This window comes from Populus euphratica, unplaced genomic scaffold, assembly GCF_000495115.2.
Source record: "Populus euphratica unplaced genomic scaffold, PopEup_1.0 scaffold297.1, whole genome shotgun sequence".
Lineage (NCBI taxonomy): Eukaryota > Viridiplantae > Streptophyta > Magnoliopsida > Malpighiales > Salicaceae > Populus > Populus euphratica.
This window is the reverse complement of record NW_011500180.1, coordinates 195,730-215,396: the sequence shown is the minus strand read 5'-3', so window position 1 is coordinate 215,396 and position 19,667 is coordinate 195,730. Positions and strand designations below refer to the sequence as shown.

General features: G+C 27.6%; 1 protein-coding gene across 1 annotated transcript; it reads right to left on the bottom strand.

Moving 5' to 3' along the window:
* Positions 1-16,634: 16,634 nt before the first annotated feature.
* On the bottom strand, positions 16,635-18,829 carry LOC105111505 (RING-H2 finger protein ATL13-like). The gene has a single exon (XM_011006876.1). It carries the CDS (start codon positions 18,432-18,434, stop codon positions 16,959-16,961), a length of 1,476 nt encoding a protein of 491 aa, XP_011005178.1. The 5' UTR covers positions 18,435-18,829; the 3' UTR covers positions 16,635-16,958.
* Positions 18,830-19,667: the final 838 nt, after the last annotated feature.

Sequence of the window (19,667 nt, the reverse complement as noted above, 5' to 3'; positions counted from 1 at the left end):
CCTATATTTAAAATGAACATTTACCATAAATTAAAGGTATCTTATATTATTAGATATATTATTATAAAACATGCTTTAGTTAAGGAGTTATTGATACTTCAAGTGCAAAATGATGACATAAAATCTTGATAAAAAATGCACTTTTAAGTACTCGTCATTTACCAAATAAAATACCCAACAAATAAAGCTTATTTAATAAACCTCAACTAAAAATTCATATAAATTAAACTAAAATATAAACTAAAGTCCAATTTCTTAATGATTTGGGGTATATGCCATCGTCCATGATCATATAAGTGTGTAAACAATGTCTCAGGTCCAATTTCCCTACCATTCACTTTTATAGTTAGCATTTCTTAACAAGTGTTTTGGTCCTATGTTAGCAACGAAAGGTAAAAATCAATTGATAATAAGAAAATTAACTAGGTCGTAGGAGATTCCAAATCAACTAGAAAGAATATGTAGCGATGACCAAGGAATTAGGAGTCATTATCGATCATAAAAACTATAAAACAAAGAAAAGACAATAGCATACAAAGATAAAAGTTCACATGATTGATTAGAAAACCAATTCCTATTCAAAATAAGAATACTCACCATATTAAACTAACAAGTATTATAGTTTATTTACAATTCATATGAGTTTCAAGAAGGTAACAAATAGATATAATAATTTAAATAGTATCAGAATCAATGATGTATATGACTAAATTCTAAACAGAGTTAAATGTAGTCTCATAAAATAAATATGGTGTAAAGTTCCCTACTTAGGTTTTAACATATTGATAAGAAAAAGGAATGTAAAATAAATTAATATAGGTAAAAATATAAGGAAATGATAAATACATATAATAAAATAATTGCAAACAAAAATAAGAAAAAAAAACAATAAATAAAGATAAATTATAGAAAGGAATTGTGTGCATGGAACTATACATCATTTCCAGTAATTAGATGTTATTTTATATATTTTGTTAGAGAGGTTGGTTTCATATAAACTTATAATTCTAATCCTATACAAATTGTATATAATTTCTTAGGAGTTTACATCATAAATTCTAATATAATTTGAATACATATCAATATGTAACTCCTTTCTAACAATTCTATAAACTCTAACTAAATTATAATACTTCAAGTTTAATTATTTGAGGATTCTTGTTTTTAAAAAGACTTGGTATTCTAATAAATCAAGTGACCTCTTATTTTTATGCATGATTATTTATTCCTCATCGATCATGACTTCTAGTTTTCATGATCATAACTTCTAATTCTTTGATCAATTATTTTATATCTTTCCTAGTTGACTGAGAATAACTTATCAATTTTAGGTTTTTTTTTCTATTTTATAGTTAACATGTGAATATTTATTTTTCATGTAAAAAATAGTCATTCTAATTTTTTTTAGAACAAATAAAGGGATATCCCAATAATTTGATAACATACTTGAAACATATATCATTTGATATGATACTTGACATGGATAAAAATAACTTAAAAAAGATAGCAAGTACAAGCAACACAATATTCTTCCGAATAGGATTACCACACAGAAACTTTAATTTAAAATTTTAATATTAAATCTTTTTTCATGTATAGTCTTCTAAAATATAAACTTAAAAACCTTATTTATACTAGTCCTCAATCTAAACTAAATAAGAAAAAATATCTTCTTAAACTAAATATGAATAAAAAAAAACTAAGGAAATAAATAATTTCCCCTAAAAATCCTCATTTATCGGTCTTTTCAAGTTAAAAAAACCTTGTTCTCAAGTTCAAATATTCTTATCTTTATTTCATTAATGTCTAATCAATATTTCCTAGTATCTTTTCTTTATTCACTTCAATTGTATAACAATTTTGGATATTAATTTAAAAAACATCAATTGACAAATAATTTGTTTTTCACTAGCTTGTAAAGTAATGAATCACAAACTTCTAAGTTGCTTCATCAACAAATAATATATCCATATAACCTTTGAATAAATTTATATTTGTAATAATACTAAACTTGTAAAAAAATGGATTTGCCTAACATAAATCAAATTTTTTTTTTGTTGATCACTTTTCATGTTTTTTTGCACTCCCTTAACTTATCAATGAAGATACTATTGATGACATCATCACAATCATTCTTGTTATTTTTATCTTATCATTATCAACATAATTATTATTAAAATAAATATCATAAATTGATGGACAATACTAATCCACATATACTCATTATTTATTATAAATAGGATCACCAAATTTTGCATAATATTCTTCCCCATCAAGAAGTTGCTTCATTTGTCATGCCTCTTAAATGGCTTCTTAAAATTAGCTATAGATTCATGATCATTCTGCTCTAATTTTTTCTTCTTCATCTCTATCAATTGACTTTATAATTCTTCAACTTGTCCATGCAAGTTTATCAACACTAGATAATGGGTTAATCATATAATTTATCTCTACATGTCTTCTAACACAAGTTTCTTGATGTCTCTTTCTTGAGAGGAAACCTCTCTATTCCATCATATACAAGCATGTCATGTTCTATACAAGCATGTCATGTTCTATAACCAATTTTTCTAATGATAGTTATTCAATAACACATAGCAACTATCCATTAAGAAATCAATAAATTCTAATACTAGTTTACAAGAGCTTATATAACAAATGATGTAGATGGGAAAAAAATAAGAAAAAGTAAATAATGCAAAATTCTACCATATAAGGTCACAACATAAAAATATTAATTCAAAATTTTATCATCGAACTTTTTTTTTAGCTTAGTTTCCCCGAAATACAAACCAAATAATCATTATTATACTTGTCTTAGGTCTAAATGGAATAAGAAAAAAATAAACTTTATAAACTAAATAAGAAAAATAAAATTTCTAAATTAGAAATGAAAATAAATAATAAATAATTTCACCTAAAATACTCCGACATTATTACTGTTGTTTCTAAGGGAACTATATCATACTTTGTCAATTTGTCTGATCGAGAATCCAGGTTCCTGTAGCAAGACAAATTGTTAGTTTTGGCCTAAACTGAGGCTGCCAAACTGGATTTAAAAATAAAATGAAAAAAGAAAGTAGGCGTGAGGGGTAATGGACTCGAAATATAAATATGCAGGGACAATCACAAGAGGTTGTGTTAGACATTAAACTAGAGAACTTTCCCCAACCATTCTCGTGACATTATTAACATCAGCCATTAATGTTTATTGCCCTAATACTCCAATTATTTAACCAATATGAAATTTGTTTCTCTCCTTTAATGCAGCCACAGCTTGTGATTGAGGAAACAGCTGTGCATTTCAAATCTAATTTGGATTCTTACATTACATTTATTGTGCTAAAAAAAATTGGTGTTAAATAATGTGTCCACGCAATTTTTTTTTAATTTTCAATTTATTTATATATTTCTTTTGGAGACTATGAGACCTTTGGATTTTGAACTACAGTACAGGAAGTCTCTCTTTTCTTAGCTCATCCTAGGCGTGGGTAGAGTTTACGATTAGCCTTTGCTAGTCTAGCAAACTGTCCTTTTTACAGGTGAATAACTTGTAGCATCCAGATGGTGATTTGAGACACAAGGAAAGACTCCGTAGCAGAAGACAATCCAAATTGTTGATGAGAGAGGTGATCCTGCATATGATTTGTAGCTAATTAACTATTTACATGTGGTATTTGACTTTATTTATATAAATATATTTTATTTATTTGACAAAAATAAAATTTAAATAAGTATAAAATTAGATATTATATTAACTATGGTGAATTAATAATTTTTATTTAGTAAATATAATACTCCAAATTATTAATTAGAAATAAATACTATAATATTATTTTGAATTTACTAAGTTTGAGTAAATTTACTAAGTTGAAAGGTGATGTCACTACTAAAAAATTGAGCTATTATCATCTGATTTTAGCAAAGGATTTAATTGCTAAATTTAGTAACAGATTTACAATGAATATTATTTTTTTGATATTAGTAATAGGCCTTGGTAATGGAAAATTCATTGCTAAAAGCAACATAAAATTTGCAATGGATTATATATTACTGATTAAAAAAATAATTATTTAAATCTTAATATAAAATTAAAATTATGTAAACTGTTAATTAACTTTGATATTATAAGATCTCCATCATTTACTTCCACTGCAAGTTAATTAATTATTTATTGCTAATTCTACACTTACAGTCTCTCACCCCTCAAAAATGTAAACATAGAACAAAGAAACAAACAGCTAAAAATTAATTAACTTGTAGTGGATCTCCTTGGTCCCTAATAACATCCATAATTATAGAAAAATCACTCTTTCATTATTGATCTAATTTTTTTTTATTTCAAACTTTTTATCTTTTTCTCATTTATCTTCAACATCCCTAACTTTTATCTTCATCTTCATCTTCCTTATCTTAACAACTTCGATCTTTCTTTGTAAACCAATAAAAATATAGACTCATGGCAACATCCCACTAGACCCATTATTATCACCATCGAACATCCTGATTTACCCCTTCTCTTTGTATACAAGTTGGGTTTTGCACTCTTTTCTTCAATAATTTAGGTAATTAATTTTAGGATTTAGTTTTTTTCTCTATTGCAATTTAACTTACATTAAAATTTTTTTACCTAACCTTCCCAATCTCAAATGTTCTTTTGTCGTGTAGATTTCATCTCGCTCACCTAGAACTCAATACCACAGTTAATAATATTTTTTTTATCGATACTTTGAATAATAGTTTTAGGCTATTCATTCAATAATATAAGGGTTTATGAAATGTTTTACCATAATCTATAACCTAATTATACATGTTTAATTAAAAATGTATCAAAACCCCCAATTTAATTTGTAGAGTTACGGTTCATAAATTGTTTGATAATAACTTTTATAGGCATAGGATTGTCTTTTCTCTTTATTTATTCAATGCGAGTTTATATAAAAAGATTAATTGAATGATTTTCTTTCATTAAATCTAATATTGAGTTTCTTTTTGGATGGAAATTTTGTAACCAAAATGAAATTTGAAGGTGACTAAATAATATATCAATAAACTACAAATTTATGTTGATCATAATATTAACGGAATACAATTTGTAGCTGTTATTTTTCATTATGAGTGAAAATAAGATAATACTAGTTTTTGGCATATTAAATTAGTTTTTTGGTGGATTTGTAATAATAGCTCCTCAACTTTTTTATTGGGTGATGTTAACAATTAAAAGTAAAAAATAATGAACTATTATTATTATTATTATTATTATTATTATTATTATTATTATTATTATTATTAAATGCATAATATATCAGTATTTATTTGGAAATAAAAAACATAAACCACCTAAGTAGTTCTACTTTTAAGTTAGAGATTTTAAAAGATAATAATTAGAGTAAATTATAATTTAGTCTATGTATTTTTTATGATTTTATAAGATAGTCATTATGTTCTTGAAAACCATAAGTTAGTTTCTTGTTATAAATTAAATATTAGTTATTTTAAAATTTTAAAATTTGAAAATGCATTTGTAATTTGTTCAAGATTGAAATTTTTCACGTAAGATCTTAGAAATAAATAAATTATTATGAGAAGACAAGTGCTAAAAATATATACAAAATATAAGAATTTAATATTGAGTTTTTTTCAAACCAAACAGACTAATCATTATTTCACTAAGAACATGAGGATAGAATAATAGTTTACTCCAATAATTAAAAAGAAAATGGATAAATAACAATATTTTTAAATACTTCATCATCTAACAGCTTAAACTTGGAACCAAATCATATATTAAATTTAATTCAAAGCAAATTTGATTCAGAAAATGGATAAATAACAATATTTTTAAATACTTCATCATCTAACAACTTAAACTTGGAACCAAATCATATATTAAATTTAATTCAAAGCAAATTTGATTCAATTAATAACCTATTACAATTTTTATATTTAAAATAAATTATTAAATCATGTAATTGAATTCAATTTTAATACTTAAAATATATGTGAAAATGAATTCAATTAGAAAGCTTTACAAGATTTCTATGATGAAACTTATTAATTAATATCACTTCATTTTTTAACTCATTTAATCCTTGTCTAGAACTCGTTGATAGCCAACTCATTTAATCCTTGTCTAGAACTCGTTGCCTCTTTATAATAATTTATTGTCCATTTTTTAGCTTACCCTAAAAGAAAACATTTATAAAATGCTTATGCTCTTTGCATAAATTAAAATGCCATAGTTGTCATAAAGTGTTAGGCATTTTTAAAGTTTAACTTGTAATTAGCTATAACAAGTCTTGATAATTCAGCTATTGTGATTTAAAAATAACTTATTTAGGCAAATTAGTCACCCTATTAACAATACATATAACACAAGCACTTCTAATATGTTAGTTTTGGTACTGAAATTCTACTGATTGAAGACCATTTCATAAATTTTGTTATAAAAATTATTTTTAATTTATACTCATTCAATCAATTATAATCCATATTTATTTTAAAAAAAACTCTATTTTCCATGTATAATTGGCTTAGCAAAACCCTAATAAGAGAGAGAGAGAGAGAGAGAGAAAGAGATCAATAAAAAAAATCAAAAGAAAGGAAAAAATAATAATTATTTTTTAAGAAATAAAGATATTTCAATGAAAATTGATGCTAAGCATACAATGATACAGTATTGCCAAGTGTTACTAGAATAAAAGAAAGAAAACACATGAAAAAAATAAAGTTTTGTTAATATGAACATTTTTAGTATATTGTTTTTAATATTAATTTCAAGATAGATTAATGTGGTAAATCAAATTTAACTATTAATTAATGTGGAGATGACTGATTTCAAGATAGATTAATGTGGTAAATCAAAGTTAACTATTAATTAATATGGAGATGACTGTATATCTTGACTGTTTTCTAAGTTTGGCCATCTCTTTATCCTTGCAATTTAAGTTCTTCAAGTCATCAATCAATCCTTTCATTTATGTGATAGGCCTGCATTAAAAATAGACATTTACCACAATTTATAGGTATCTTATATTATTAGATACATTATTGTAAAACATATTTTAGTTAAGGAGTTATTGATACTTCAAGTGCAAAATGATGATATAAAACCATGATAAAAATGCACTTTTAAGTACTAATCAATGGCCTTATTAGTAATGCTGGTGCTAACTTATCATACGCATTTTGGGGTCATGCATGGTCGCCAGAAACAAAACCGTAAGGGCAATAAGGCCCGAAACGGACAATATATAGCACATTGAGCTGGGCTATTATAACATGTGTTAAAAGATTTATCAATTTTGTGTTTTAAATTGATAAAAATATATTTGGAGGAAAATTAGATGTCCTTGTGTGAGGTGCAAAAATCAAAAGTTTTTAAAGGAAGATGATGTTTGTAAGCACCCATTGACAAAAGGTTCTATACCTTGTTATGAAAATTAGACTTTAAATGAAGAGCCTTATATCACAAAACCAATATTGGCTGGACTTGGTTGGAATTAGTCATGTTGTGAATGATGTTTGTCTAGAAAATCTATATAGGAATATGGTTATGGATGTAATGAGGGTTGGTGATACGTAATGGGGGTTGGTGATGCATACTGTAATGATAATGTGTCTAGTCTTATGATAACAGAGTAACTTCTAAATTTGAAGGCAACTAATTTTTATAAACTTTTGAAATCTACAAAGGAGCCTTTGCAGGATGGGTATACTAAACCATCCAAATTATTTGCTTGTGTATAGTTGCTTAATATAAAGTCAACTTTAAATTTCACTCAGGCTACTTCAACAAATTTATTGATTTTATAACAAATTGCATGATGAAAATTTGGTATCAAATTTTTATGATGCCAAGAAATTTATGCGGCCACTTGGACTTGGTTATGAGAAATATGATATGTATCCTAATTACTGTATGTTGTACTATGGGGTAAATGCAATGAAAATAAATTATAATTTTTATGGAAGTTCACGATACAAACCTAGAAATCCTATTAGTAAAGGTTTCAATAAGGCAGAGAAGCAACTCCGATACTTTCCCTTGAGATGACATGTCAAAGATATGACATTACATCATTTTTATAAGTCAAATAATGGGGTTATAGTGTACCCATTTAATGGGGAGGCATGGAAGGAGTTTAATCATGTCCACTAAAGCTTTGTATCAAATCCAAGAAGTATTCAGTTAGGGTTATGCACTGATGGGTTTTGTCTATTTGAAATGTCTTCAAATATATACTCTTGGTGGCCAATAATTGTGACTGCTTATAATTTGCCTCCGTGGAAGTGCATGACTAAACTATTTATGTTTTTGGCAATGATGATTCCTGGGCCAAAGAATCTAGGGAAAAAGCTTGATGTTTTTCTAAGACCTTTGATTGATAAGTTAAATAATTTGTAGTCTGTTGGTGTTGAAACATATGATGTATATAAAAAGAAAAATTTTCAATTAAAGGCAGCTTTGATATGAACCTTTAGTGACTTTCCAGCAAATAGCATGTTATTAGGTTGGAGTACTCATGACAATCTGTCTTGTCCTTATTGTATAAGCATAATAAGGTTTTTAGATTAAAAAATAGAGGAAAAACTATATTTTTTTTATTGTCATTGACAATTCCTACCTATAAACCACCCATATATATGTTAATCAGATAAGTTTTTGAAATGAGTAATTGAAAGGCTCCCTCTTTACCTTGTCCATCTAGTTTGGAAATGTTAAACAAAGCATCCAAGTTTACTGAGGGACATAATGGAAGTTCCTAACATAATAATAAAATTCCTAGCTTTGGTGTTAAACACAATTGGGTGAAGAAGAGCTTTTTTTGGAAGCTTCTATATTGGCATGCAAATTTGATTTGTTATAATCTTGACGTTATGCATATTAAAAAAAAATTCTTTAAAAATATTTTTTATACAGCAATGGATTGTCCTAATAGAAATAAGGATAATTTAAAGTCTAGGTTGGATATTTAGTTATATTATAAGAATCTAAATTTACATTTGCAACAACATTTGAGTGGTCAGATTTATAAATCTAAAGGAACTTATTATCTATACAAGAAACAACAACAAGAAGTTTTTTATTATGGAAGAAGCAATTATCATTTCCTGACAGAGGCACAATGTAAGGTTTTAGGGTAAAGAGTTATGATTGTCATGTTTTCATTCAAAGAATTTTTTCAACCGTTTTTCGACCTTACTTATATAGGCCATTATGGAAGGCATTAATTGAACTATCCATATTTTTTCAAGATATTTGTACTATAAATTTAAATATCAAATATATGGAGTTAATGTAGATGAATATAATTGAAATAATTTGCAAACTTGAAAGGATTTTTTCCCCATCCTTCTTTGACTCTATTAAACTCTTGATGATACATTTACCTTATAAGGAAAAAGTTGGTGGACTTGTTTGATATTGATGGATGTATCCATTTGAATTGTAGGTTTTCATACTATGTTAATTTTATTGCCTTTTATTTTAAAAAATAAACTAACTAACAAAAATGATATAAGTATATGTTTTATTTGAAGAAGAAAGAGACTTATAAAGCTAAAGTTGAGGGTTCCCTATGTGAAGCATACTTGATTAATGAAATTACTAATTTTGTATCTCATTATTTTTGTGATGATGTGCAAACAATTTGGAATCGAGTTCCACGAAATGATGATTGTGAACTTAAAAGTCTTGATGGAAATCTCTTTATTTTTTCTTATATAGGAAAAAAATTATTGAAAAGATTTTATAAAAGATAGTTATCACATGCTAAAATGAAAATTGCACATAATTATATGATGTTCAATTGCCAATAATTGAAGCTTTATTTAGAGTAAGTATGACATATTATTTTGTACTAAATTTATAATAATTTATTATTAACTTTAACATTTTAAAATTTTAGGTAATGTTGTTAAGAGCTAAAGTCACAACAATCACACGTGAGCGATGTTGAAATTGAAAAATTAAACAAAGAGACCTTTCCAAATTGGTTAAGAAATAATGTAAGTATTTTCATAAAATTAATTTATATTTTATGTCAATTAATTACTTTAAAAAATTACTAGTCTTTTTTAGAACAAGATACACTTTTATAAAGTTAACTATTATACTAGGTGAAATATCAATCTAACGGAATTGAAAATTAATTCTTTAGACTTGCTATGGGCCCTTCATCTTCAATGAAATATTATAATGGGTATTATATGAATGGTTTTAAATTTCATATTCAAAGTTATGGTCATTTTAAAAAGATAATGAATAGTGGAATTTGTGTGAAAGGAAGTTGCTATAATGATAATAAATGTGATTATTATGGAATGCTTAAAGAAGTTTTCCGGCTAAAATATTAAACGAGTTAGGGAAATTTATTTATGTTTAAATGTAATTGGTTCTATATAAAATAAGGGATTAGAGTGCATCATTTGAATGGTTTGGTTGAAATCAAGCATAAATCTCGACTATATTGAAATGAAGATTTTTTGTTAGTACAACAATTTCAACAAGTCTACTATATATATCCACCTAACAATAAATCCTCTAAATGGTGAACGATTATTAAGACTACTGCTAGAAGTCATTATAATGCTGACATGGGTGAATTTATTGAAGATGCCAACAATTTGAGATCATTTGATGTTGATCAATCGAATGAGATTTTTAACTATGTCATGTACTTGTTGAATCATCTTATTATAAAGAAATCAATCAACATTAATTGCTTCAACTTGACATAAATTTAGGAAAGAAGATGAAAGGGTTGTGGAAGAAAAAGAAAAACAAGAAGTTGATGATGGTGATGATGGTTATGGTGGTGATGACGACGACAAGGTTTTGTGTGATAATGATGACATGGTTAGGAGTGATGATAACAATGAGTAGCACAAGTTAATTATATTTTATCTTTGTTAGATGTATGGATGATTTCATATTATTTCCTTATATTACTTGACAAGTTTAGGTTTTCAATGTTATTTCTTTGTTATTTTATTCAAATGTGTTATGGATCAGATTACATATATCATTTTCATTGATTTTGAAACCATTTCTAATAAACTTAAAGCCTAAGTTCGTTCATTTTCTAGATTCCTACGAAGAAAGTTGTTCCTACTTCCTATTGTAAGTCTAATCTTTGGTATATTTTACAATGGAGGTCTTTGATATGTTTTTAGATAACACTAGATACAAAAATGTAAGAATTTTTATCTTCTGTTTCCCTTTTAAGGTTGTATATTTCTTCATTAGATGTATAAAGTTGTGTTTTACTTGGTGCCTTATAAGTGTCAGTAGTATTTTAATTTTGAGTATTTTCAGCTAGTAAGTCTAGGTACTATATTGCTTCATTAGGGTCGCTATCTTTAGAAGTTCCATTGCATATCAATTCCACCATTTATCTATCTTTAGGTGTAACCCTTCATAAAAATATGAAACCAATCTCCATATTTCAAAACCATGATGAGGGCAAGTATTAAGCAAGTCTCAATAGCTATCCTAATATTGGTAAAATGTTTCTCCTGGTATTTTAGTGAAAGTGGTGATTTATATTTTGAAAGAGTTTGTTCTATGAGACGGAAAAAACTTCTTAAAAAATTATTATTGCATTTCATCCCAAGCATGAATGGATCCTGACTTAAGATTTTGTAGCCATGTTTTAGCTTTGTTTTTTAATGAAAAAAGAAAAAGCTTTAATCTGATGGTATTCATGCTACAATTTAAGTCATTATAAGTGTGACAGACCTCCTCAAATTCCCTTAAATACAAGTATGGATTTTCTAACTCTAAGTCATGAAAAGAAGGTAAAAGTTAAATAATGTTTGGTTTAAAATTAAAATGAGATGCATCATGGGGAAAATTATGCATGAAGGTGCACTTGTTCTTGTGGGATTCATGTGGTCTTTAAGTGTTCTTACACTGTTATTCTCATTATTCTCATTATAAAGCGACTGGTTATCTTTTTCATCTATATTTTCTAAAAATAATGAGGATACCCTACAAAGTCTACCACTTAATGTTTGTGACCAAACTCTTATGCACGTGTAGGAAAAGAATAAAAGGAAGAAAAGAAAAAAGAAAAAGAAAAGGAGAAAAACACAAGAAACAAAAGTTAGATAAAAGAAAAGAGAAAAGAGAAAATAAAATAAATATTATAATTTCTACAAGAATTTACCTCCCAAGTAACGGCGTCAAAAACTTGTAAATGTTGTAAGGTATTCATTATGTTAACAACAAATCAAGTTTCTTTTATAACATGACATCGGTTATATCATACAATTAGGCTATGTAATTGTCAAGTATTTGTTGCACCAAGGGTTATATGATTAATACTTAAAAATATATTTTTATCAAAGTTTTATATCATCATTTTACACTTGAAATATTAATAACTCTTTAACCAAAACATGTTTTATAATAACAAGTCTAATACCATAAGATACCTTTAATTTATGGTAAATGTTCATCTTAAATGCAAGACTATTACATAAATAAAAGGATTCATTGATGAGTTTAAGTACTTAAATTGAAAGGATAAAGAAATGGCCAAACTTAGAAAGAGATGCTAATTCAACCCAAACTAGAACACTATTTGGTCACTGGTTATATATAGAATTGTAGATCTTAGATTTAGGTTTGCTTTATATAGATGAAAAGCTAAGACATATGCCTAAAACATTCGTAGGAAGGGAAGACTCAATTCTGATATTTAGAAGTCCAATCTTAGTAATAACGGAGAAGTCCAAATCTATCTTGCAATGCAGACATTGTTCAGTGTTCAGCCCATATCTCGAGTGTTAGAAGCCTAAATGACCTGCAACCCATACATTGTTCAATGTTTAGCCTATATCTCGAGTTTTATAAGTCTAAATGACCTTAATGTTTTTTCTTGGAAAGCTGAGATAATTTTCTAGAACTTTCATGATTTAAGTCTATTTAAATTCTGACGTTATCAGTAACATTTTGTTTAGACAAGAAAATAAGAATTATCACCAAGTCAATAGTTGGTCACCCACCCAATAATTAGTCAACAAATCAATATTTCTCAATTTTAGCCTATAAAAGGAGGCATTTGTCATGCATTTAGGCATATTAGTTTTTAGATCAAGATCATGCTTTTTATTTCTTTCTTTATATTTTTGTAATTTTTAAGTTTTATTTCATGTTATAATTTCTTGTTTTTCATTTCCTTTACTATACTTATGTTATTATGTTGTTTATTTATGTTTCTCTTCTTTATTATGTTTAACTAAGTTTATTATGTCAAGATGAAAATGTTACACTAATGGTGTAAAAATAAGTATAGTGTAAACTCAACATGAACTTTAACGTTTAATATTGACATGTTTTGTATTTGTTATCTTGTTCACTTTTAATATTTTGCTTATTAAATGATTAATCTAGATTTATGTTGTTTAACTCTTCTTATAACAAATATTTGGCACTTTCATAGCACAAACTATGATATAACCGGCACCTGTGCTATAAAAGGAACTTGATTTATTATTAACATAAGTTATAATCATGAATACCTAACCACATTTATAACCATTAACATTATTTGAATAAGATAACTAATGTAATCATATTAATAATTTATAATCTAATTGGAACCTCTTTTATGTATGGTTTTCATTTGAGTAATAAAATTTTATATTATGCTTGTTTGAAATACTATTAGTGGATCCTCTAACCTTGACAATTATTTTTATCATTGTTTAATCCTTATATCAATATCACATCTCAAAGCTCTCTTTATTACTATTACTATTACTATTACAAGTATTACTATTATTGTTGTTATTGTATTATTATTATTTATAATTTATATAGTTAATCTCCTTGTGGTTCGACCCTAGTCTTGCTGGGTTTTTATTACTTCGACACTCCTGCACTTAGAAAAAGACATTAATTTTTTAGTCTTGTTATTATGCAATATAAATCTAGACTAACGATTTAACAAGTAAAGTATTAAAAGTGAACAAGATAACAAATACAAAACATGTTAGTATTAAACATTAAAATCCATGTTAAATTTATATTATACTTATTCTTATACCATTAGTGTAATATTTTCACTTTGACCTAATAAACTTAACTAAGCATGATGAAAGAGAGAAACATAAATAAATAAGATAAGAAAATAAATAAGATATAAGTTAACTAAGCAAAAGAAAGGAAATGAAAAGTATAAACAAGAGATTAATATAAATAAAATTTCAACATTATAAAAATATAAAGAGAGAGGGAGAGCAAGAACATAATCTTGCTATGAAAACAAAGATGTCTAAATCATGGTAAATGCCTCCTTTTATAGGCAAAAATTTTGAATTGTTAATTTGATGACTAGTTATTAAGTGGGTGATCACTTTTTGACTTTGTAACAATCTTTATCTTTTTATCTACAGAAAACGTCATTGCTAACATCAGAATATAAATAAATAGTCTTCATAAAACTTCTGAGATGTTGTCTCAGCTTTCCAAAAAAACAAGAATGATAGCATTTGAACTTCTAGAACTCGAGATATGGGCTAAACATTAAATAGTATATGAGCTACAAAACAAATTCGAACTTCTCTTTTAATGCTAAGATTTGGACTTCCAAATGGAAAATTAAGTCTTGAAATTTTATGAATGTTTTAAGCCTATGTCTTAGCTTTTTAGTCATATAAACCAAACTAAAATCCAAGATCTACAACTCCAGAGATGACCCAATGACTGAACAATGTTCTCGTTTGAATTAAATCAGCATGTATATTCTAAGCTTAGCTATTTTTTCATCATTTCACTTTCAATAATTAATCATATCTATCATTGTTTTGAATAGTAAGATATGACTGTATTTAAAATAAGTATTTACTATAAATTAATGTTATCTTATATTATCAAACTTATTATTATAAAACATGATCTAGTTAAGGAGTTATTGATACTTGAAGTGCAAAATGATGATATAAAACCTTGATAAAAATACACTTTTAAGTACTAATTAACTCGCATGAGAATTCCATATCAAAAGATCACTCATGTCTATGGAAAGGCTCACGCAACAGTTTTGTAAATGATCTTTTGACTTGAGATCGCTAAGTTATCTTATACATGGAGTGTTATGTTTTGATCACGATACATATTATCCTAATCAAGGGCAACAAATGGGAAAATATTAGGTATAACATAAACTATATAAAGGTATTTAAGTAATCAAGAGATAATTCATCTCCATAGGTAAATTAGAAGAAAAAAAATTATTTATTCTCAAATAATATTGATTGTAAATCATTAAGTAAAGTGAAATGATATTTGTCAAGAGTTTCAAATCTTATTTAAATAATCAATGACTATGATGTTTGTTGTTAAGAATAAACATGATTTGACATAGTAAACACACTTTATGTTATAATGTCTAATCAGAATATTGTTAATCAGTGAATAATAATTATACTAATAAACTAATCACTGAAAGGTTAAGTAAAACCACTTATGAATTTTCTAATATTTAAAAAATAATGACGGGTTGCTAGACAATTTATTTGATATTTAAATATAAAATTAATCAATTGTTAAATTGATAATAATTTATTTTATTTTATTTTATTTTATTTAAGATTGTGATTTATATTTAGACGAATTTATTAGGGAATCTAATGGATCACACACATAAGAACCATTGATCAAAAATTAAAATAGGATGATTAATCAAATATGACTTGATTATAAATAAGTTTTGAAAATTAAGGACTAGATTTATATAAAGAATAACAATTATAAACTTAGAAAAATCAAATAGAGACTTAATTGAACAAATTTCTAAAATTAACATAAAATAAAATAGAAGATATTATTTAAAAAATAAAATAATATTTTGTTATTTATAAGGTTTTTAAGTTTCTTATAAATAAAAAGTTGTCTTTTACTTCCTGTGAATGATGAAAAAGATAAGTAGAATACAATACTTAAATATATATATAAAAAAAACACTCTAAAATATAAAAATCACTCTCTCCTAAAAGAATTTAAAGAGATTTCTTACTAGTAGTTTATGTAAATTACCATTAGAGACCAAATAATTAAATAATTTGTGATTTGTAACAACCCAATCTTTAAAGCAAATATTCAAAGCCAAAACTAACATCCGATCTTCTTATAATCTTCACATAAAACTCTAAAATAACTCTAGATTTGTCTAACATAATTATTGGAATTTCTAAAAAAATTTAATTTTATTATTTTCATTATATTTATATGTTTCAGAAAACCTGACATTAAAACAATAATTTATCTAGCAAAATTTAAATTGATGTGATCACTTGAATCTTCTCTGAAAAAATTAACGCACCAAATTGGCACACTAATGATCGACAAACCCATTCAATGGATGGATTTTGGTGCATTTACCGCAGTTTAATCACTTCCAGCATCTCCGATCAAGAATTGTCAATCAACTGCTCATAGATCCAGTGAATATGATCAACTTTTTCTGTAAGTTCAGTAACTATGCCCTCATTAATACACACTTATGGCAACTGGCTAACTTTTACCTGACACTTACCATTGAAAGAAAAGCTACCATGATGCTTACTTTATGCATTTGGGATTTCATCAATTTGCAACGCAAATTATTATTCTGAAAGTCGAATTAATAAAGCAATGAGTTTCAAATTAGTCTACATTTTAAGCAAGCGAAACCATGGAAAGGCAGAGATTCTTGACCTTGAAAGGACAAAAAGAAGATAATCATAAAAGAATAATCTGTGCTCCACACCTACAATGCTGTAATGTGAAGAACTGAAAAAGAAGAAAACAAAAGGCATAATGCAGTGTAGTTGCATCGATTTTGTATTTTTGGATAATTGCTTCTTTCTTTTCCGAGCTACAGATATTCCATTTATGCCTTGCACAATGACGAAAAAGAAGATATTTTCCCAGGAAAAAGTATCCAGGAAAAGTTGACAAAAGAATGCTAGACATTAGGTGTAAAGGATGAGTGAACAACCTTGTTTTGTCTCCCCACAAGCCAAAGCAGAGTCCTCCTTGCAAATGAAGGTGTTTTTTCTTGCAATTCCAATCTATGACAACTCTGATTCAGCACATTACAACCCGATTGACCACCTCCATTTTCCCACCTGCCAAAGCTTATTTCAGAATTAGCCCTTCTCACATCACTGTCCCCCTTCCTTATCTTCAAATCATCATCAGCAACAACATTTTTATTCACTGGAAATCGAAAGGAAAAGGCCCTTCTTGAAGATTCCCCGGTTGAACTCTGCTTCTCCTTTTTCCCCTTGAGCCAGATCTTTGATCTAGAAAAGCTCTCTCTTTCGCTTCTACCAATGGTTTTGCCACTGCTAGCAACAATACTAGCACTCCCATTAACTTCAACACTCTTAAGACCTTCAAAGCCATCAAATTCTCTTCTTGATTCACAATCACATTCAGACATTGCTAGCTTGTGACCAGGTGTTAAAGGCAAAGTCGTCTTCTTGCTCGACTGTTTCTTCATTGGAGTGCTTATAGGTACTTGCAATGAAGAATTCTCATCCAATACATACTCAAACGACCCCATAGAATAGCACCTTCTTGAATCAATATTGTTTGTGCTACTCCCTTCACCAGCATCCACATTCCTGTACTTCCCTAGCTTAACAGGAACAACCTTCTCCCCCGAATCTACTACTATTTTGGCGACAGAATCATCTTTTGTCAAACTTTCACTTGACTTATGTGAAATATCCCAACGCGATGATCCCAAATCAGTGTCTCCATGACAACCCAGATTGGAATGTGTACTCAAAACTGAACTGGTTCTGCCAACATTAGCCTCTCTATTATTAACAAGCTCGATTGAGCTCTCACTTCCAGATTCAAGAACAAAAACCAAGGGAGAGCGGGTATTGTTTGGAGAGAAATCAGAAAGCAAGCAAGCTCTACAGAGAGGGCAAGTGGAGTGAGACAAAAGCCATGTGTCTATACACTCCGTATGAAAGGCATGACTACATTTTGGCAACAACCTGAGCTGATCTTCAGGCTCAAACTCACACAAACAAACAGCACAGTCAAAAGGGTTCTTCAATCCAATAATGGCTTTGTATTGGAACACAGGGAGAGCATCTATAAATGTCTGGTCAACACCAGCATCGTGAAGGTGAAAGAGTTGCTGCAATTGGCCTTGAAGAGCAGTCACACTCTCTAAATCATCAGGGTACTCTCTGTTACGTGGTCTTAAAAGAAATCTCACTAGGAGGTGAAGCAAACCAGAAACAAAGAAAATAATAGCTAGAATAATAATGACAAGCAATAGACTAGGACTAACCTTGGTGTTCAAGTTGAAACCATCGGTATCAAGATTTGGTTGTGGTGGTGGCTGTGAAAGAAAATATGGTTGCTGGGTTGGAGAGATAAAGGTGCTTTCTTGGATTTTAAGGAGAGCCCAGTTCATGTTTTCAGGATGAAAAAACTGAGAGAGACTCGGCAAGATTGAAGCTTTAAACTTGAACCAAGTGATGATACCAGTAACTGTCTCATCAGCTACTATAAAATATTAAATCCAAGCCCCAGTGAAGCATCCCCGGAAGCTATTTTAAGACCAGTGTCATGTGAATGTAAGCAGGTCTACTGGTTGAATTTTGAGATCATAGACTGGTAGAGTTTTAACACAATTTTGCTTGTACTAAAACGAAGGAACTGCAAGTCAGATGCAGAGATAGATAGAGAGAGAGAGAGAGAGAGAGAGAGATTAGGCACTCAAAGAGCTGATATAAATGGTGTGGCCAGTGCTAGAAGCTAAGATTTCAAAACTATAGCAATAAATCCCCCCACCAGTGCAAAAATAAATGAGATTAGATACAGTTGGTTTACACTTTTTTATTTTTTAAAGCAAAACAAATTAATAAAATATTTTTGAAATGCAAAAATTAATATATTCCAATTTTATTTTTTTATGATCTCATCACCAACTGCAACAGGGTTTTCAAAGGAACTCTTCGATGTCCTTCCAATTCTCCATAGGAAAACAAATGTTCCTACAATACAGTTCGTGTTGATTTGGAAAAGGGTCGTTTCTTCCCTGTCCTATCACACGGAGGATTTGTTTGCTTTGATTAAATTCCTTTTCAGGTCTTCTATTCCACTTCTAGCATGGGGTGCTTATATTCTAATTGATAACTCTCTCTCCTCCTTGTATATGACGACAAACGAAGTGGAGTGAGACTTTTTAGGATTTTTGTTTTTTCTTATTACAAGAGCATCTTCAATGTAAAAAGCAATTTAGAAAAGCTAAATTGTTTGTGTATTTTTTAAATAGTATAAATATGATATATATATATATATAATTAAAAAAATTAATAACTTATTTGTAATTTACTATATTTAATATCAATATTTTTAGATTTTTTTAAATATAATTTTTTAAATAATATATTTTAATGTTTTGACTCTTTCCATAAATATATAATAATAATTTTTCTTTGACACAAAAGTCATTTTAGCTCAGCTATAAAATCAAGAGAATAAAAAGTAAAAAATAATTTTTTAAAAATTTTTTAGAGATGATCCTGGTAAATTGATACACGGAAAAGAGAAAATATAAATATACAAAATAAATAAATAAAGAGATCATGAAGGCATTGAATTTTTTATTACAAGATAATCAATATTATTAAAAATATCTTAA

What these genes read in the sequence shown, in the direction of transcription:
- LOC105111505 (XM_011006876.1), bottom strand. Translation starts at nt 18,434, where the DNA reads ATGAACTGGGCTCTCCTTAAAATCCAAGAAAGCACCTTTATCTCTCCA.